We start from the raw sequence: 22,414 nt of genomic DNA, 5'->3' as shown, positions 1-22,414 counted from the left end.
ACTGTCTGACTGAAAGTGAGAGTTGGTTCCACAGGAGAGGAGCCTGGTAGATAAATGTTCTACCACTGATTCTACTTCTATTTATTTACACAGGCTCTCATTTTACAGTTTTTACAGGCTTTAGCAAGTGACACCTTAGACCCTCACATCGATTGAGGAAAAACTCCACAAAAAACCTTGTACTGGGGAAAAATAGGAGAAACCACAGGAAGAGCCACAGAAGAGGGATCCCTCGACGGACAGACTGGCAGTAGGTGTCACATGTACAGAAGCAAGTTCAACAGATAACAGACAAAACATGATACTAAAACAGAGGAAAGAGAAGAAAATGAACATTCACAAATCAATAACATTAATCAAAATTATCATCATATCTTCATCACATCCAGAATGTCACTCCTAGTGCACTAACGCCATCTGGGAGTGATTGCAGCTCCTCATGTGACTGCCTGGATGACGGATGGATGAGGACAATCGGAACATTACCAGTAATAAGTAGCTATATGACATATGGTTATAATTGTATCAGGGATACCTTTGAAATAAGAGAACAATGCACATAGCAATGTAATAGAACCATGTAGTGAGTGTGTAAACGGCCTTTCTTCCCGTCATTGACTTTCAAAATAAGAAAGTCAAGCTTGATTTTGATTTATTTATTTTATAAAGCACATCTTAAAATTGATTTAGTTAATTTAAATCTGCGTCACAACCTGTGAATTTGTATACTTTTTTCACCCATTTCACAGCGGGCACAGTTCAAGCATGACTCAGCTCAGCACAGTTCGACTCCACACGGTTTGGTCTCATTACTCCTTATCTCCTCAATGTGAGCGGGGTCGTCATAGCACGTCTGCACAAAACCGCTGTGATGTTCTTTAATATGTGACACACACAAACTAGTGACTTGTAAAGCAGTTGCTTTCGGTGTAACTGAATCATTCGAATCAGTTAATGAAAGATTTGTTCACAGAATCGTTCAGTTCACTTCAGTTCAGTTCACTTCCTGCATAACTGGAGCACAGACTCTGTCTGACAGTCACTGAACAGGTTGTGATTGAGCTCACGATCACTGGCTTTCAGCAGTACTGTCTCTATAATACACCAGACTCCTCTGTTCAATAGTGAGATATTAGGCATTTCCTTGCTAAATGGAGATTAACAAGTTTTCAGGATTTTTAAGTATTTTTGACTGATACAGTTCGGCGTTGTTCGCTTTGTCGGACGTCACGTTCATGACTGTGCCAACGTGATGGTTCATAGAAACCGAGTCACTTGACATCTGGATTTCTTTTAGTTGGTCAGGAGAGTGTGTATTTTGGAGCATGTTTGAAAAAGTCAACAGTGTTTGCATAAATATTTAAGAGAGCAATAGTCATAATTCATTATCACCTAATGGGTTGAAATTGCTCACTCTCCATGTCGCAGACCTCCAGTGCCATGGGAATGTGATTGTGCAAATCAATTCAGTTCCCTCTCATCCACACTGTGTCTGCCTCCACAAAAAGTCACAGTTTTTCACCCAAGTGACCACAAATTACAGCCCGAATTAATTTTCCACATTTTTGGTCACACGCCAATAAATGAAAGGAAACTGAAACGGGTTTAGTATGGATCCAAATGCAGCACAATACAATGCAGGACAGATGGTAACAGTCTTTTAGACTATTATTAGAAGCACAGCAGAGGAAATGGCAAACAGCAGGCAGGTTGAAGAGAGTTGAACCAAACTGGAATCTCACCAGACAGTACAGGGAACAGAGAGACAGAAGGCTGAGGTGACATCCAGGGTTCAAGGAAAGGCATGGTTGACAATCGAAGGTCAACCAGGTGCATTTTGCATAATGGAGGACGGATGATTAGCAGTAACTATTTGACAGATTGTCTTGGCACATCACTCATCATCCTTTGTCCTCATGCTGCACATCCCTGTGCCTGCTCCATCACTCCATCCCTCGAACTGTCTGAAATTCCTGGATATGACCCCCTTCACCCCTAGAGGTGGTTTGTACAGCCAGACCTGTGTGACTTGGCAGACCCTCAGCATTGTCTCTGCTGCACTGTCACCCCCTCCCTACACTCTCCTGCTGCAGCCTGCCAGTCGCTCGCATTTGATTTAATACCAGCCTAAGTGTGAATAAATTCCTGTCACAGTCCATTAAGGAGGCCTTGGAGAGATCTGGCCTGTTATTAATTCTCCACAGCTCCCCTCTCTCGCCTCCTCATACTTACTATCACTCCCTTTCTGCTGCTGTTACTTCTCTCTCCCTTTCACCTGCTCCTCTTTCCACCTCTCGACACGTTGCCTTGGTTTTTTTTATTTTAAATTTTTATATCCAGTTAATTACCACGTCCGTCCTCTTTATTCAAATGAGAAAAGGGAGAAATTAAAAGTAAGATTGGTGTTTGTAATTTCACATAGAAAAGCCATCCACTGTCTGGTGTAGCTCTCCTCTCCAGACCTAAGCGAGCTTGCTGCAGGCTGTGTGTGTATGTGTGTGTATGTAATGAATTCCAGTCGTGGCACTGATAGTTAGTTTTATCTGTAGAGCAGGTGGGAAGTCTGCACAAGCCTGATGATAAACAAAAGCAACCTCCTAACTGTAATAAGACTGGGATAGAGGGATCTCTCTCTCTTTTTCCATTTCTTTGCATGTTTCTTCCCTTCCACTCCCACAGATGTCCGTCGCTGCAGGCTGTGTGTGTATGTGTGCTCTATTCCCTCTCTTAGGCCTGAGAGATGATATTATTAGAATGTCCATCCATCCATCCATCCATCTTCTACCGCTTATCCGGGGCCGGGTCGCGGGGGCAGCAGTTAGAGAAGGGATGCCCAGACCTTCCTCTTGCAGGACACTTCCTCCAGCTCTTCCGGGGGGACCCCAAGGCATTCCCAGGCCAGCCGGGCGACGTAGTCACTCCAGCGTGTCCTGGGTCTTCCTCTGGGTCTCCTCCCGGTGGGACATGCTTGATAGCGAGTAAAAAAAAAAAAAACTGGATCTTGCCCCCAACCAGCCGAGTGGCTGATAAAGTTTGGTCAGTCACTACAGCTGGCTTGGGAGTGTGTATGGAGTGCTGTGAAGCAATTCATGTTTCTTGTGAGGCCTTTTGATTCTGAGGACTCAGGGTCCACTAAGAGACAGTTGAGGCAGCAATCTCCTCACAACAAGACACTTCACCATCACAATGACTCTGAAGCTGATAAATTAAGGTAAAAATCCTGCATAGGTGTTAATTAATTTATACAGTTATTACCTGTCATTTCAGATAATCTGATTTATTTCTTTGGCTTTTTTAATGTTTAATGAAGGATATTTACTATAAATATGGTCAAATGTTGGCTTCTTGTTAAATGTGAGCCAAAATCATCACAATTAAAAAAACAACTTAAACTACTTCAGTATGTGTGTATTGAATGTATATAATACACAAGTTTCACTATTTCAGTTGCATTACTGAAATAAATGAACTTTTCCAGGATATTCAAATTTATTGCGATGCACCTGTGTGTGTATGTATGTATACTATGTATTATTTAATTAATATTTAATAATATGAAATATTAATTTAAAAGTAATAATATTATAATATATATTATAATATTATTAGGAGATAAAGGCGACACTGACCCGTTTTGTAGAGCGAGTCAGTGTTGTCAGTCCAGTCCAGTTTGTCGTTTAGGTGAACACCCAGGTACTTGTATGTCGTCACCCTCTCCATGTCCAGTCCCTGGATGTTCATCGGTGCAGTGTTTGTTGTTATTTTGCTGAAGGTTTCCACCATTTCCCTCGTCTTGCTGGCATTGACAAGAAGGTGATTCTTCTCACACCAGCTGACAAAGTCCATGATAGTACTCCTGTATTCCTGGTTGCCACCTCCTGACACACACCCCACGATGGCAGTGTCATCAGAGAACTTTTGGAGGTGGCAGTCCGATGTGTATAGTGTGAAAAGGAAGGGTGAGAGCACAGTGCTTTGAGGGGCTCCCATATGACAGACCACCATATCAGACACACAGTCCTGCAGCCTCACAAACTGGGGTCTGTCTCATTATGACAGCCGTGTGAACAGGTCTAACTCTAACCGTACCACAATTCAAATCTTAGCTCTAAACTTAACCAGTTCCTCAGAAATTAGGTTCCGCCTTATTGGGACCAGGGTGTGGTGCTACTTTTGGACTACTGGTCCTGACAAGGTCAGTGTTTATGCCAGGAAAGGCCCTAAAGAGATAACAAGTATATGTATGTATACACACACGCGGTACATCTCCATTTGTATCAGTCTCCATTTCCACTCTGAGTCTCAGGTCACTGTACTCTTATTAACTCTCCTCCACAAGTGCTCTGACATCTGCCAGCAGATTTACGATGATAATCAACGTAATTTTGTCCATGTCAATATATCCGATAATTTAAAAAAAATAAATGAAAGTCGTTTTTGCCTCTGTGTGTATGTAGGCAGGCTACCAGTATGTTCATGTCCCTTTAAGACACTTGGCTGTGTACAGTGTGTGTAGTCACGTGACTCCACGCCCTCTGTAACAAGTGAAAGAGACGGTGAGGAAAGACGAAGCGGCTACCGCGGCGGGTGCTGTATCAGTTTTGCTAACTTGCCGACTTTGTCGCTAAATCTGGTGACTTTCCGACTCCTCCTAGCGTCTTTTTTTGTCAAAAGCGACTTGTGACAAATCTCCCGACTATTGGTGTTACTGGAGACTTTTGTGGTGTTTGGAAACTCTCACGTGAAAGCATGTATCCCTCTCAACAAGCAGCAGGTGCTGCCCGAACTCGATTTAAACCTGACAATTTTTTAATACGTGAGCCGTAAATGTACACGTACGTCCACCCACAGCGGGAGCTTGTTGTACCTGCTGCCACAGTCTAATTTACAACAATAACAGAGCCGCTGAGATTCGCACATGTTGCTAATGACGATACGCTTCCTGGTTTTTAAATGATGCGTTCACGGCCGCAGGTTTTTACACCTTCACACAATAGGACGTGCTATAACATACCACACGAACACAAATGCTTGATCAAGGGCTCAGGCAGTGAGTCAGAGTGGTGTCAATGTTTCTTTTACTCAGTCTCACACAAAATAAATCACTGCATTTGATATCAGACATAAAACACATACACATGGTCAATTATGCAAATTAGGCAATTACGTCACATAGCGTCTTCGAACTTATCGTTCATTTATGGTTATCGAGGTGCGCTGCTCAATATATCGTGATATTGATTTGAGGCCATATTGCCCAGCCCTAGTATAGAAACATCTGAATTTACACAAAAGCAACACTGATGAATGATCCTTTCCCTGAAGTCAACCCTTCTCTAAACATCCTATTATTGTGTGAAGGATTACAGTTACACTGCCTATGAGGTAATGAGAGCATTTCTATCCCCTACTAGGTTGCACCATCACTTCTGTAATAAAAGTTCTTATTCATATATCAAAATATGCCAGCAAGCTTTTTGTATTGAACTGTGTAGCTTTGTTCTGCTGAAAAACAGAATTTCATGTTTACCTTTCAAAGCAGGCTTAGATGAGATTATTTTTTAATGGAAGAAGTATGATTCAGAAACAACACATTTTGAGTTTGAAGCCAAATCTCCCCAATTATAATCACAAACCGAGATGAAAAATAAAGACTTCTTTTGTGTAATTGAAAAGAAAAAGGCAGACTTTGGTCTCTTTTTAATGTGTTGTGTGTTGTAGTGTTGAGTGAAATTACAAAGGCTTTAAGTATATCATTAATATGGAGCAAATAATGAGTTATTTCAGGACTTTAATTGCCAGGGTAATGAGGCATATCACATGTAGTGAAAGTCATAAAAGACACTGTAAGAGAATATAGAAAAGAGTGATCGAGCTTCAGAAGCAGTGCAAGTGTGCCACAGAGAGAGAGAGAAAGAAGGAGAGAGTGGAAGGCCAGTGTTCCACTCAGCAATATCTTCAAGGACAATCAGCTAAACATTTGATATTAAGAGAGCTGTGTGAAATCGATTGCTCAAGGTGTTATCTGTGCCGCAAAAATGTCTGGTAATTAGTCATGGCTAAAGGAGTGTTACTGAGACAGTGAGATGGATTTAATCTTAATAGATTTCACTGCACTGCAGATACAGTAGCTCATCTCTCTCTCTCTCGCTCACTCTCTCTCACTTTCAAAGAGAAGCTGTGATGTACTTGTGTTTGCTAAATTTGCCCAAACCTTTAAATAGACCTCCGGATGTTATGGTTGGTGGCGTGGACCCGAAAGCAGACGATGACGACAGGTTATTTCAAACAATAATTTTATTATAATGAGGGGGGTAACACAAAACGACTTCCCAAACGGGGAAGTGATAGTGGATAGTGCGAAGAGTGGAAAAGATTAAAGTCTTTGCAGCGGCTGCGAGGGGAGCTGACTCAGGACGCAGGGAGAGTCCAGCTTGAGGAAGTCTTTAACTCACAACGTGGCTTGGAGATTCCAGGGGAGAAGGAAACCAGAGAAGCCAGGAGAAGACGACCAGCAGGAGACGTGACGACCTGGAGCGGAGACGGAGTGGTGAGTATCTTTTCAAGGTAAGTATAGCGAGCGAGCAATGGCATGACTTTACCCATGAAAGTACGAGAACGATCTGACACCGGTGAGGAGGAATGACTCCGCCTTTAAGCTCCGCTGATTGCTCATCCAGAGCAGGTGAGGCGGAGCCGCGCAGGTGTAGACGATCACCGGTGTCTGGCAGTAATCAGTCACGCCTCCTGCAGAGTCGGAGTGGGAAGGAGAGCAGCAGCCACAACAATACAACAATAATAATAAAATTGAGAGGAAGGTGCAGGTGAGATCGTGACAGTACCTCCCCCTCAAAGAGCGCCTCCGGGCGCTAAACCAGGCTTGTCCGGATGGGCCCGGTGGAAGTCCCTCAACAGGTCCTTGTCGAGGATGAAGTGGCGTGGAACCCAAGACCTCTCTTCCGGACCGTACCCCTCCCAGTCGACGAGGTACTGGTGGCCACGACCCCTGCGTCGGCTGTCCAGGATGCGCCTGGCGTTGTAGGCCTCTCCTCCGTCGATGAACCTGGGTGGAGGAGGAGGGTTGGAGGGCGGGACCAGGTTCGATTCCTCCACCGGTTTCAGGAGGGAGACGTGGAAGGTCGGGTGGATCTTTAAGGACCTGGGGAGTCTCAGGCGGGCGGCGGAGGCGTTGACCATCCTCTCCACGACAAATGGACCAATGAACCGGGGCGCCAACTTCCGGGACTCGACCTGTAAGGGGAGGTCTTTTGATGAAAGCCATACCTTCTGGCCGGGTCTGTAGTCGGGAGCCGGGGCGCGGTGGCGATTGTCTCTGGCTTCGGTTGGAAGATCGTTGGAGAGAAGACCGGACCTGTCTCCAAACAGCGTGGCACCGTGGGAGGTTAGTCTGGACGGACGGGACGGCCACCTCTTCTTCCTGGAAGTCGAAGAGCGGCGGTTGATAGCCCAGAGCAGCCATGAAGGGGGAGACGCCCGTGGAAGCAGAGACCAGGGAGTTATGGGCGTATTCCACCCACGGCAGCATGGAGCTCCAGGAGGCGGGGTGACGGGCAGCGACACAGCGAAGGGCACTTTCCGTGCTTTGGTTAGCACGTTCAGTTTGGCCGTTGGACTGTGGATGGTACCCTGAAGTGAGGCTGGAGGATGCTCCGATCGCCGAGCAGAATGCCTTCCAGACCTGGGAGGTGAATTGGGGACCCCTGTCGGAAACGATGTCCAGTGGGAACCCGTGGAGCCGGAAGACGTGTTCGACCAAGAGTTCCCCCGTCTCGATGGCCGTAGGAAGCTTGGGAAGTGGCACATAGTGTACAGACTTCGAAAACCGGTCCACCACCGTCAGGACCGTGGTGTTGAGGCGAGACGGCGGTAGACCGGTCACGAAGTCCACTGCTATGTGGGACCAGGGGCGACGAGGAATGGAGAGTGGCTGGAGAAGACCTGCAGGAGGATGGTTTGAGGTCTTACCCCGGGCGCAGACGGGACAGGCACGGATGAACTCGGTCGTGTCCTGGATCATGGAGGGCCACCAAAACCGCTGACGGAGGAATTGGAGGGTGCGGTTGTTGCCGGGGTGACAGGTGAGCTTGGAGTTGTGTGCCCACTGTAGGACCTCCGAGCGAGCCGCACCAGGCACGAAGAGTCGATTGGCCGGACCGTTCCCGGTTCCTCCCGTTGGGCCCGCCGAACCCTCTCCTCCACTGGCCAGGAAGCAGCCCCCACGATACAGGAAGGAGACATAATGGGCTCAGGGGATAGAGAAGGTGGATCAGGTGAGAATATTCTAGACAGTGCATCAGGTTTAACGTTCCGGGACCCAGGTCGAAAAGTAAGGGTAAACGAGAATCGCCCCAGAAACAGGGCCCAACGTGCCTGCCTAGAATTTAGGCGTTTAGCGTCTCTTAGGTAGGCTAAATTCTTATGATCGGTCCAGATTATGAAAGGAAGGGACGCACCTTCGAGCCAGTGTCTCCACTCTTGTAGGGCCAGAATGACCGCCAATAGCTCCCTGTTGCCCACGTCATAGTTGGCTTCAGCAGGGGATAGGCGACGACTGAAGAAGGCGCATGGGTGAAGCTTCTGGTCGGTAGTGGAGCGTTGTGAGAGGACAGCTCCAACTCCAGTGTCGGAGGCGTCGACCTCGACGACGCACTGTAGAGAGGGGTTAGGGTGTGAAAGGATAGGTGCGGAAGTAAATCGTACCTCGAGTTCTTGGAAAGCTGCGTCAGCTTGGCAGGACCAGAGGAAGGGTTGCCGGGGGGAGGTGAGTTGGGTGAGAGGGTTAGCCACCTTGCTATAGTCTCTCACGAAACGACGGTAGAAGTTGGCGAACCCCAGGAATCGTTGTAACTGTTTGCGGTTGGAAGGTGTGGGCCAGTCCCTCACCGCGCTGATCTTGGCTGGGTCCGGTGATAATTTTCCTCGGTCGACTATGAACCCCAGGAAGGGCACAGAGGAAGCGTGGAAGGTGCATTTTTCCGCTTTGGCATAGAGTTTGTTCTCCAGCAGTCTTTGCAGCACCATGCGGACATGCTGGACGTGTTCCTCCTCGGATTCGGAAAATATGAGAATATCGTCCAAATACACGAAGAGGAATTTGTCCAGCATGTCACGCAGAACGTCATTAACTAGGTGCTGAAAGACTGCTGGAGCATTAGTTAGACCAAAGGGCATGACCATATACTCAAAATGTCCGACAGGGGTGTTGAAGGCCGTCTTCCATTCGTCCCCCTCCTTTATACGAACCAAGTGATATGCGTTGCGTAGGTCGAGTTTGGTGAAGATTCTAGCCTTACAAAGCGGGCTGAATGCGGCGTCCATGAGTGGTAGGGCAAACTTGTTATGTACGGTGATCTCGTTGAGACCCCGGTAGTCAATGCAAGGCCGCAGGGAGCCGTCCTTCTTCTCAACGAAGAAAAACCCTGCGCCGACAGGGGATGAAGAGGGGCGGATGAGACCAGCGGCCAGAGACTGGTTAATGTACTCCTCCATGCAGGTACGTTCGGTCTGGGAAAGATTGTAGAGGCGTCGAGATGGTAGTGTAGCCCCCGGAAGGAGGTCGATGCCACAATCATAGGGACGAAGAGGAGGAAGGGAGAGAGCCAAGTCTTTAGAGAAGACCTCTCCGAGGTCGTGGTAGGTGGCAGGAACTGAGGAGAGATCCGGCGGCTGGGGACTCGGGACAGGAACCATCGACGGAGCCGGCAGGGCGGAACGGAGACAGCGAGAATGGCAAGGGACGCTCCAACTGGATAGCTGCCCAGACGACCAGTCGAACCGCGGGTTGTGGAGCGACAACCAAGGCAGGCCCAGCACGACCGGAGACGATGAAGACGGGATCAGGAAGAGTTGGATCAGTTCGTGGTGATTCCCAGATAACACCAAGGCGATGGGTTGGGTTCGGTGGGTAACTGTGGCCAGGATTCTGCCGTCGAGGTCGTGGACCTCCTTGGGTGTCTCGAGTGGTGTCGTCGGTATCCCGGCCTGTAGTGCAGTCTCTTGGTCGATGAAGGAGTCGTCGGCGCCGGAGTCCACCAGGCAGGAAAGTGGAAGGGACTGCTGGTATCACCGGAGTTGCCCAGGGAGGATCACACGCTTCTGTGAGGCACAGGAAACGGCACCGCCCGCCAACACTCCGGCGTGCGTTGGCGGGCTTAGTCTTTTGGGCGAACTGGGCAGGTGGCACGGAGGTGGCCCAGTTCGCCGCAGTAGAGACAGGCTCCGCTCCGAACTCTCACCGTCCGTTCTGCGGAGGTGAGTCGAGTGCGCCCCAGCTGCATAGGTTCAGGTGAACCAGGAGAAGTAGGAAGAGAAGGGTGAAGAGAAGGAACCGGATTAGCGGGGCGTGAGTGGTTAGTGGGGCGACGGACATGAGCTGCTCTTTCGCGGTCTCGTTCCTGAATGCGGTTATCCAAGAGAATAAAAAGCTCAATCAGGGAATCGAGATCGTAGGCGTTATTTCGTGTCGCTAACTCATCCCGTATCTCCCTCCTTAGATTGCGTGTGAACATCGCACGTAACGACGAATCATTCCAGGTACTTTGTGCCGCGTGAATACGAAATTGAATGGAGAAGTCAGCCACCGATGAACGGCCCTGTTCGGTGTTAATTAGTTTAGTGGAGATATCTGATTCTTGGGGCGAATGGTCGAAGACCTTACATAAATCATTGTTGAAGGATGAGTAGCTAACGGAGCCGGGTGCCGCATTGGCGAGAGACGCTGTGGCCCACAGAGCGGCTCGTCCAGACAACAGATTCACTACGAAGGCGATTTTAGCGTGATCATCCGGGTACGTGCGTGGTTGTAAGTTGAATACTAGAGAGCATTGGAAAAGGAAGCTCGAACACCGCCCTATTTCACCCGAGAAACGCTTGGGAATCGGGACGAACGGCTCCCGTGTCATGCTAGGGGGGAGCTAACTGGCTACGGTTAGCAGTAGTAGCCTGTTCGGGAATAGCGGAAGCGGAAGCAGAAGCGGAAGCGGAAGCAGCTACCGGGGAATTAGCCGACCTAGCGGCGTTAGCAGTTAGCTCTCGGAGGGATTGAGTGATCTCCGAGAGGACCTGACTATGGCGCCCGATTAAAGCGCCTTGAGCGGAAATGGCCTGTTTTAAGGTGTCAAAGTCCGCCGGGTCCATTTTGGTCAGATCGTTATGTTAGGGTTGGTGGCGTGGACCCGAAAGCAGACGATGACGACAGGTTATTTCAAACAATAATTTTATTATAATAAGGGGGGTAACACAAAACGACTTCCCAAACGGGGAAGTGATAGTGGATAGTGCAAAGAGTGGAAAAGATTAAAGTATTTGCAGCGGCTGCGAGGGGAGCTGACTCAGGACGCAGGGAGAGTCCAGCTTGAGGAAGTCTTTAACTCACAACGTGGCTTCGAGATTCCAGGGGAGAAGGAAACCAGAGAAGCCAGGAGAAGACGACCGGCAGGAGACGTGACGACCTGGAGCGGAGACGGAGTGGTGAGTATCTTTTCAAGGTAAGTATAGCGAGCGAGCAATGGCATGACTTTACCCATGAAAGTACAAGAACGATCTGACACCGGTGAGGAGGAATGACTCCGCCTTTAAGCTCCGCTGATTGCTCATCCGGAGCAGGTGAGGCGGAGCCGCGCAGGTGTAGACGATCACCGGTGTCTGGCAGTAATCAGTCACGCCTCCTGCAGAGTCAGAGTGGGAAGGAGAGCAGCAGCCACAACAATACAACAATAATAATAAAATTGAGAGGAAGGTGCAGGTGAGCTCGTGACACCGGACGTCTCATGACGCAGTACCTCACAGTGCCATGTTGGCTGACAGCTACTGAAAAATTAAAAATGTACCAGTGCCATTATCAAGCTTTAAAGGTGAAGTAAGTAGTTTATAGTGCCATCTAGAGGAGAGGCTGAAACTTACAACAAAGAACTGCTCCTCTGCTCACCCCCTCCCTTCCCTGAGCGCTACGGTATCCTCAGAGGGTCAAATGTCGTCCTCGTCGTCTTTCTCCGTGTTAGCAGATGAGGTTCGTGAGGTGAGGGAGAGGGCGAGCTACCACGGCCTTAGCAGACGAAGCGGAGAGAGAGGAGGCGGGACTTCAGCTACAAGTAAAGAGACGCTTGATTTGTTCTCTCACGTTTGTCCTTACAGGCTCCGGTAGAAACATGGCGTCGTTGCAATGCAGTAGCGGCCCGCGACCATGTTATTTTACATGACTTTTTGAAACACGACGAAACTTAAACAAAAACTATTATACAGCGACTATAATGCAGGAGCACATAATATGTATAAAAAAGTGGATTTTGGGTTATATAAACCCATAAATACTACACAGTGTCCCTTTAAAAGTTCACTATGCACTTTAAAACTGCATAGATATAGCCACAATATAATGCAAAACCTGACATAATAAACAAGATATTTAAAGAGATATTTCACCGTTGAGAAGATGGATATCTATTAAAACTAGGTCATCTATGTTGTAGAAATGTGAAATAATATTTGAAGCAAGTGCCTTCTTGGCTGAGAAAGGCAGAAAAATGTGTTTATCATTCATGTACACGAATGACAACAACTCCCAGAATGCACAGCGCTCGCTTCCTGCGAGAGTTCACACTCCGCCATTGTCGCTCTGAGAGAAACAGACGCGTCCATGAGCAGACAGCGTGAGTTGTCTGAGGACACAAATCCCCGAGGGGGAAAAGCCTTAGTTGGCGGATACATAACGGACCTGTAAGTTACACAGGGTTGTTTTCTATGGTGCTATTTCTATGGTTCTATTATTTATATAGGTGTCTTGAACAAACATGAATAACAATAAAACATTTGAATAACACTGACATTATTCTCCAGCGAAAGCAAGGTGGCTTTACTTTGCTAACAGTTTACGTGTATATAACGTGTGTGTAATTGTCTATCAAACGTTACTTATAAACGTAAGTTGTCGATTCACTGCCGACAACTATATCACATCGATTATGAGCAGAAATACAGTGGAGTATTATCGTCAGTCTTACCTCTCAGTTACGTCTTCCTGCTGGAAATGGAGATCGTAAATCCTCTGAGTTCACAGGTTTGCCTTCGGTGAAGAAGCTTAGCATAGCTTAGCATAGCCGACTTGAAGCTTTCACCACTCTGAATCTCTGACCGGAAAATAATGGGAACTTACTGCCTGTCCTTTTGTTGTTTTTACTGCACGTCCCGGTACAATTTAGCACAATAGAGCAAACAAAACTGTAATTTGCAGATCCGTAATGTATTCGCCAACTAATTCATCAAGGCGTGAACTGTATAAACTTTACACAACTCACTCGCCGCGTCACTGTGGTAAAGGAAGAGAGTCAGCGCTGCTGCGAGAGTTGGAGCCAGAAGTGAGCGGAGCATTCTGGGAGTTGTTGTCGTTTGTGTACATGAGCGATGAATACATTTTTCTGAATTTCACTTTCTTCAAATATTATTTCACATTTCTACTCCATAGATGACCCTTTTTTAATAGACATTCAACTTCCCAGCGGTGAAATATCTCTTTAAAGTCAAGACATTGCAATTATAGTATATTATCTTATAGAGTGTGCCCCTCATCTGCTGCACACGGCCCCTGCGCTGTTTGTGAATTTGGACAGTTTCTAAGAGGAAATAGACAGGCATGTGCTACCTACAATTTTTGCATGCATCATCACAACATCGTTTTGGTGGTTTTGTTTTGGTGATAAAATCTTTTGGCCGCTGAATTTTCGGCGCATTCCTAAATATAACATGTTTATTGGCAAGATCAATATCACTGTAATAATGACGTATTTGATAGTGCAACTTGGCATTCAATCAGCACCTGGCTCGCAGGGCATCCCTGCTGGCTAAAAGTCTGTTCTGTACAGAGCTGGCACAGAGAGACGGAAACATGAGCTGTCTGTCAGTATTGAATAGCCTACTCTGATTGACCCTGTTTGAAGATCAATTTAATTCTAAGGGTTTATGTACCATCAGTTAAGTTGCATCCATCCTTATCAAGGGGTGGGGGGGTGGGGTCCTTGTCCCCACCGGACATAAAATTCATTTAGCAGGAATAGGAAAACCAGAGGGGGGGAAATCCCAGTAGAACGTTGATTGTTCGTGCACATTGAAGCATAGGGAGAGGAGAAGAGCAATCTGACTCATGAAATGAAGATGGTGTTGAAACCAAATTGTCGCAGGAAAAATAAACGATAAGCCCACTCCACCCTGTCGAATGCATTCTTAGAATTGAGAGACATTGTGACCTCTGGGACATCAGAGTGGGATGGAGAGAGGATGACATTGAGAAGCCTTCTTTTGTTGTTATATGAGTGTCTTCCTCTTACAAATCCTTACTGGTCACCTGAGATGATCAGGGACATGACAGTTTCCAATTGTTGGGCTAAGATTTTTGTATAAAAGTATTTTAACATCAACTGGGAGGAGTGGTATTTGATGGTAAGGTGCGCAATTCAGTGGGTCTTTACCTTTTTACCTTGCATAAGTGTGGGTGGCATGTGTTACACTAGCCATGGTCCAGCATTCAGCAGTAAGATTGTCAGGTCAGTCTCAAGGAGCAAGCAGTGACCACAACCTTCTGTCCCATTCATCAAAACTAAACCCAACTGTTCACACTTCCCTTTTTTGCTTCATCTTTCCTCTTCTTCTCTACTTGTCCCAGCTTTGCAACTAATATAAATAATATATATTGATAATATAATAACATATATATATATATATATATATATATAGGTATGAAAGTGGTTTTGGATATCAAAGGTGATTCAAGAGCAACAAAGAAGTGGAAAATAAAGTGGAAATAGAAATGAAATACAGGGATCTAGGCACTTAAACATTAAGTGAATCATAGAAATATAGAAATAGTCACTACTTCACTAGATACTTGGCAACTACACAGCACCAGTTTCTGAACTTGTATGAGCTTGTCCACTGCTTCAAGCTGCACAGAACAACACTTAAAGAGTTCTACAGTGTCCAACAAGTCCCTTTAAATGAACAGCGAAGCAAAAGATATTGTCCTTGTAAGAATGACAGGTGGTGGCTTCCTCGGGGGGTGAAAATCCCTGATCTGGTAGCGATGGAGGTGGAATATTACCACCTAGTTGCCTGGTTGTGGTTTAGTTGTGAGCGTCCTATGGGTCCAACTCAGGGGGAGACTGGAGAATCTGGTCTCAGAATACCTCGGCCAGGAGTTTGGTGAAGAAACTTGTGGGTCTGGATGCCTTGATTGATTCAGGGAGACCGATTATCCTGATGTTTAGCTTGGTTTAGCAAGCTTAGCTTGGTGTTGCTAGCCGCTAGTACTACACACCTCTCCTCCAGGGTCTGAATTTGTTGGTCTTGCAGCTCGACATGGGATTCCAAAGAGTCCATCTTTGACCATGTTCTGTTATCGTTGACTGCATTTTTGCGAGTCTCAATTCCACAGCAGTGAATGATGTTTTAAAGTCGGCCGCAATAATAGCTTGTGACACTAGCTATGCTAGTTAGCGCTGTGCTGCTATCTGTCACGGAGGCTATCGGTCACGCAGTCTTTTTTGACACTTTTGTCGCCTTTGACATTTTACCAAGGTTGCCAAGGTTCTAAAAGTAGTTATTCCACTCTCAATCAATTGGGGTTTTGAGGAAAAAGTAAGAGTTGCGGGATACTGAGACAGCGCTGTTATCACATGCTCACCCAAACTGAAAGTCCTCCTCATCTATACTTTAAAAAGAAGAGTAAATATCTATGCCACAAATCTTTTTGTTTGGCAAAAACACTCCACAGTTGATAAAACAAGGTAACAACAGGAGATTGTTAAAGTATATTTTAAAATGATTTGTAGTGAGTGATACAGTAGGTATGTATTATGTGTAGTTATTATACTAGCATGACATAATAGTTATACCAATTGCAAAAACATTAATTGCAGCAGTTTGTAATTTGTATTTTCCTCTGTAAATGTAATTGATTGGCTTATATATTTGATTTTGTGCATTTGCGCATGTTATGTTGCAGAAGCTGAAGCAGAAGAATCAGCAGTTGAAGCAGATCATGGACCAACTCCGGAACCTCATTTGGGAGATCAACTCCATGCTGGCTGTCAGAAGCTGAGCACACGCACACCCACGCGTGCGCACACACACACAAACATACACACACATGCATACACACACACACACACACACACACACACACAATTAATGGACAGAAAGACACTGTTGTTAACTGGATGTGTAACAGGGTAGAACAGACTGGCTGAGGCTGCACTTTACAGAAGAAATCAGTCTGTTTTCTGAAGTAAAAACATATAAAACTATAAAACCATTCTTGACAAAGAGAAGATAAGTTAATAGAGAAGGACACTGAACATTTGACAGTGTCAGTGTGGGCAAAGGCAGAAAATCTGTCCTTGAAATCCTTGAAACATTACATCAGCATTAAAACTCTGAATTAATCCTGTTTTCTATAAAAACAGCTTGTAGGTACTATCTCACGTATTGATATCTTATTTAATCCGTGTTTTCTGTACATGTGTAACATTTCATAGTATTAGAAATATCTAAAATTCTACTTTTAAAAAGTTTTCCTCAAAGTGGCAAAAATCATGAGTTGTATTCTTGCTATATTGATCAATGTTTTTATTGATGATTAATGTAGCTCACATTTTGGTTTGGACGTGTCATTATAAAGCCTTTTTGAGGAATCTGTTGAACTATAAAGTATGCTGTGATGGTCTTTTTCAAATTCAAACATTGTTTGGTGCTTTCTTTTTCATCTAGTGTTGCATCTCTCGAGTGTCTGGATTGTTGTGTTCTTCACTTTCAGGAATGTGAAGGATAAGTGTGTGAGATTTAGTGGAATCTACGAGTGTTGAGCTCCTTTGTTTTTTGTAACTCACCTTGTATGAAGGCTCTTTTCTTCAGATTTAGATGATGTTTGAGTTCCTTACTGACCCACAGTTTATTATTTGGATATATTTTAATTTCTTTATTTCCAATTACTGAATCCACTGAAGCGCACTGAAAAGGAGACAGACCAGAAGCAGAGGTTGGCAAGGAATTGTGTGCATACTCCACCCAGATCAAGTGCTTGCTCCAGGTCCTAGGGTTCTGTGACACCAGGCACCCTAGTGTGGTCTCAAAGTCCTGATTCATCCTCTATGTCTGCCTGTTGGACTGGGGATGGTAGCCTGACTGTGGCCCCCAGCAGGTCGCAGAACTCCCTCCAGAACTTGGAAGTAAATTGAGGCACCCGATCAGAAACCACATCCCGTGGAATCCCATGCAGCCGGACAACGTGCTCCAGCACCAGCCTAGCTGTCTCCTTGGCAGACGGCAGACCCACCAAGGGAACGAAGTGGACCATCTTCGAGAATCAATCAAGCATGAGAACCTAGGTGTTGCCACTGGAGGAAGGCAGACCGGTGACGAAGTCCAGCGATATGTCACTTCACTCCTTCACCGTCAGCAACGCTTTGTCTCCCACATCATAGTTGCGATCAGCCGGGGTTAGCTTTCTGGACATGAAAGCACATGGATAAAGTCTGTTGTCTTGGGCTGAGCGCTGTGAGAGAATACCCCCATTGGAGGCATCCACCTCCACCACAAACTGTTTCTGCGGGTCAGGAATGGTGAGGATGGGAGCAGAGGAAAAGGCGCTCTTCAGACGGTGAAATGCCACCTCCGCCTGTGGAGACCAGCTGAATAAGGAGGAGGACAAGTCGTGGAGAGGAGCTGCGACGGTGCTAAAGTTTCGGATAAACTTCCTGTTAAAGTTTGCGAAACCGAGGAACTGTTGCACCCGTTTTCGGGTTGTGGGAGTAGGCCAGGCTCTTAACACTTGAACCATAGCCGGATCTATCTCAATTTTTCCCGGCAAAACCATGAAGCCCAGGAAGGTTACAGAGGGTGAGTGGAATTCGCGCTTCTCTGCCTTGACGTACAGCTGATGACTTAGGAGGCGGCGAAGAACTAAACATACTTGTGTATGTGTTTGAAGCGAGAATTGACGTCAGACGAAAAAATCAGGATATCGTCCAAATCGACAAAAACAAATATGTTCAGGAACTCACGTAATACGTCATTCACCATGTGTTAGAAAATGGCGGGGCTGAAAAGGCTCGACCGAATGGCATTACGAGGTACTCGTAATGGCCGGTGGGGGTGTTGAAGCCTGTTTTCCATTTGTCTCCTTCCCCTATTCTCACCAGATGGTAAGCATTCCTTAGATCTAACTTGGTGAAAATTCTCGCCTCTTGTAACTGTTCGAAAGTATCTTAGACACTTTAACACAGCAAATATGTTACTATAAGTCTGTGGGTTCACATACTGTGTGACTGAGGTTTACAATGCCCTACAATTAAGTTTTACGACAGATGTCTGTAGATTTTGTCTGAGCAGGCACGGCTCAGATGGATCATCGGTTGACCATAAAGTGGAGGTGTAGGTTAGGCATTGGTCCTGGCATTTGTCCTTTGATGTGCTCCCTAGAGGAGACTGGAGGTCAAATGGCTAACCAAGGGCATAGGAAGATGTAGGAGGAGCAGGTAACCTTTATTAAGTGTGGTTTTGCTCAGGGGAAGTTAGAGCTTTTTAGGAACCTGGCCGATCCTCTCCCAGGTGATCTGCAGAGCCTGGAATTGACACTTGACTAGTTCCAGAATAAAGATCTTTTTGTTTGGTAAAAAGTCTTGTGTCACGGAGTCTCATTCTACATCATCATCTCATCACCTTGTGTTCTGATCAAGAAGGAAGCCTGACTAAACGACAACTGTGATTGCGTTAAGCGAAGACCTAAAACAACAGTGTGAGATGGTGAGTGATGAACATGAAATATTATGAGTTTGTGGTGCCCCTCTATATCCATGGCTATTGGCTCTGTCCTGTGAGTGATCTGGAACAACTCGCTTCCGTCTAGCGCCTTCACAGTTACAGGGGAAGGTAGGGGGAAAGTATGAATGTTCATGGCCTGGGTGAGTGCTGAGTCAGATTTTCATCGACACCAGAGTCGATAAGAGCTCCTAAACTATGGAATTTATTTTTTCTTGACAGACTTATCTGTGTGAGTGTGTGTGGGGAAGTGTTTGACAGTTAATGGCAGCTTAACAGAAAGTCTGGAGTGTGTGTGAGTCGAGGTGTGTGTACCGGACATGAAGCTGTTTGCAATTTTGAGGTCATTAAGTGACAGTTCTTCTGTCATTCTCCTCGCTTTGAGAGGAGTGGTGCCCCGTTTGACCTTTTAAAGAAAATTAATAACATAATTAATTAATAACATTAATTAATCATTTATATCTACATTTTCTCACCAATTAATACATTAAATCACAACATTACCCTTCAGCAACCACGCGTAGATGTCCAGTACAAATACACAGTAGGTTAAAGTGCATGTTGGATGCACAAATACAGAGCCATCGACTCTGTAACAGTATTTGACAAAGAACGTATGTGGTATCTTAACCTTTAGTACCAAAATGAGTACTGGCTCTGATCGGTATCATCATGTTTACGTACTGTAGGTTGTAGCTTGTAACCATGCACCAAAATACAAGCTGTAAGCAGACAACAAAAGCTGCAGGCTAACCTGTTTCATGGTTTCATACCCAAAGTCAAGTGAAAGTAATTGTTATTAAAAAAAAAAAATAACTTTGTACAAATGCTGATAAATATTTATTTAGAAAGAATGTGTTTTTAAAATCTTTGTGACTTGTGACTGAATTCATTTGTGACTGAATATTTGTTTGATTGTTTATTGTTTTGTAATATTTTATATGACTACTGTACATGGCTGATCTGTTGAGGTGGTGTTTGAGTTCATGAAGGAACCATACGCTTTTGCTGAAGAGTTACAGAACAGATCCATCCCAGAGAGTCATCAGAGGAAGAAGTGGTCGCCTGCCGTGTCCTGCTTCAGGATCAGGAAACTCATGGCGTATCTGGAAAACTAGGGATGGGAATTTCATGAAATTTTGAGAGTCGACTCTCGAGGTCCACGTGTCAATTTTTGTCTATTTTTTTTTTTTTTTATAGCAGCAGCAACAGCAGCAGCAATATGGGGGTGGAAAATATTCTACAGTGTGCTACTTCGTTTTAGGCTCAAAAACATGGCTGAAATATCCAATGTTGTCCATCAAAGCAGCGATAATAAAAATGAGTGGCAAAAAAAGAAAAACTTTTTTTATCGAGGTGCGCACGTGACGATTGTCGTTCGTTTTGACGACAAAAATCCCCATCCCTGCGGAAAACAACATAGGACATGATGGTGACTTGTACACTTCTAACCAAATACTCCCAGCAGCAGCAGACAAAGCTGTGATAACACCTGAGAAGAGAATCAGACAATAACAGTTAAATGTTGTCTTTTTTGTAAATATTTTGTGGAAAAATTTGTTTTTGTCTTTCATTCATTCTTTGGTCCATATGGTATGATTTTAATAGCCCCTAATTTTTACATTATACTGTTCTTCATTAGATCGCATTACAAATTTACTTGATGGGAAAATCATTTCTGGTTGAGGAGGCTGTTGTTGCACTGGAACTGGCGGGAAAGGGCATCCGGTTTGACGTTCTTAGAACCTGGGGGGCTGCCTTAACTTTAGCTGGATCCATACTAATACTGTTCACAGATATAATGTAGCCTAGGAAAGCGACCTCTGTGGACTGGAACTCTGATTTCTCTGCCTTAACAAACAATTGATTCTACAGCAGCCGCTGGAGGACGCTGCAGGCACAAGCTTGGTAAATATGGAAGCCCCTTGTAATAAGTCGAAAGCCGAGGAAATTAGTGGGAGGGGGTACCTGTTTTTAACGGTGACGTCATTCAGTCCGCAGTAGTCGACACATGGCCGGAGGATTTCATCCTTTTTATCCACTAGGAAAAACCCCTGCTCCAGCAGGAGACGAGGATGGGTGTATGATACCAGCTGCCAGGGAATTGTTGACGTACTCGTCCATGACCTTCGTTTCTGGTGCTGATAATGAGAACAGTCTTCCCCTAGGTGGTGTTGTGCCAGGAAGAAGATCAATAGCACAGTGGTACGGACGATGTGGGGGAAGAAAGGTGGCTGGGAACTGATCAGTTCGCTCCATTGCAGAATAGAGCCAGTTATCCAGTCTATGTGTGGGTTGTGTCTCTTTAACCATGGGAATCCTAGTACGATCGGCTGTTGCGGAGCATCTATCAGGTGGAAAGTTATGAGTTCAGTGTGGTTACCTGCTATGCCCAGATGAAGAGGAGCAGTGGGGTGATTAACCATGCAGAGGAGTCGTCCGTCCAGAGCAGTAGCCTTGATGGGGTCAACCAAAGGTTCCCGGTGAACCCCAAGGAACACTCTATGGGAGCTTTAAAAATCATCTGCTGGTGCAGTTTTGGCCCACAGGGCAGCAGTTGCTGACCAGTGTGTTATGGATGCTTTGCACCTGTCGTTTAAACATGTTGCAGACCAGTTCAGTATGATTTTCAGAGTAAAGAGTGAATAGACAGATAGAGAAAAAAAGAGTACACAAAGAGATGCATGTATCATCAAACATGAGTTTATTTTTTTATAAATCATTCTTACAAAAATTGGCATTTATCTATTTCATTTGGGCCCTCTATAAAATTACAAGGTAGCAGAAGGCATCAGGACAGTCCGGACAGATCGACTCATATCACTGACGATTGGGTAACATGATACAGCCGATCACTGATATCTGAGATTATTCCCAGATGGGGAGTGGTCATGCATGGTTTCGCAAATGTGTCCGAACACAGGGGTGAAAACTGGACATTTGTGTGTGTGTTTATGACAAAAAGAAAAGGGAAGTTGTGTTTCATCCAGTGTTTGAAGGCAGGACATGGTTACAAGAAAGAGTCTGCAACTGACCATAAACTCAAAAAGCACAAATCAAGAACAGACTAGGTAGATTCCAGAGTCGTCACAATGAACACTTACTGTGTGCAACATTTTTGGGGGTAAACCTTCCATCAGTGTTGAAACACAAAATGGTGACTTTTGCATAATTTTCCTCCTGATCCAGTGTAAAGCTGTGTTTCCACCATGTGGAACGGTTCGGTTTGGTACAGTATTTTTTTTTGCATTTCCATTAGAAATAGTACCAAAAAAAAGCCTGACGTCGACCTTCTTTAGCGCCCTTCGATTGGGGGACCAGAGTAAAATGGTACAGTACGTCAGGGTGGAGCTTGACCAGCTCTAATGTATAAGTACAACATCACACTACGAGGTCAAACCAAACCCAGAAGGGCTTTACCATTCCAAACCACTGGACCACTGTACCAAACCGAACCATTCCATGATGGAAACACAGGTCTAAACTCTATTGACTCAATGATAAACTGAATGGCACAGCAGAGGAAAGAAGCTGTGAAAGAGGGCATTTAAATACAACTGAGCACTAAAGCCATTATAACTAGAATGCA

At 45.4% G+C, this 22,414-nt stretch overlaps 1 protein-coding gene across 1 annotated transcript in view; it reads left to right on the top strand.

The window, feature by feature from the left end:
- The window catches only part of med30 (mediator complex subunit 30), a 44,643-nt gene extending 27,979 nt beyond the window's left edge, over nt 1-16,664 (top strand). Inside the window, exon 6 of the mRNA XM_083900232.1 lies at nt 16,013-16,664. Coding sequence (XP_083756358.1) covers nt 16,013-16,108 — 96 coding nt within the window. The 3' untranslated portion in view covers nt 16,109-16,664. The remainder of the gene's footprint in view (nt 1-16,012) is intronic.
- The last annotated feature ends 5,750 nt before the right edge of the window (nt 16,665-22,414 follow it).

The sequence above is a fragment of the Microchirus variegatus genome (genome assembly GCF_963457635.1).
Source record: "Microchirus variegatus genome assembly, chromosome: 13".
Classification (NCBI taxonomy): domain Eukaryota; kingdom Metazoa; phylum Chordata; class Actinopteri; order Pleuronectiformes; family Soleidae; genus Microchirus; species Microchirus variegatus.
The sequence above is the reverse complement of the archived record's forward strand: the minus strand, read 5'-3'. Positions and strand labels throughout refer to the sequence as shown.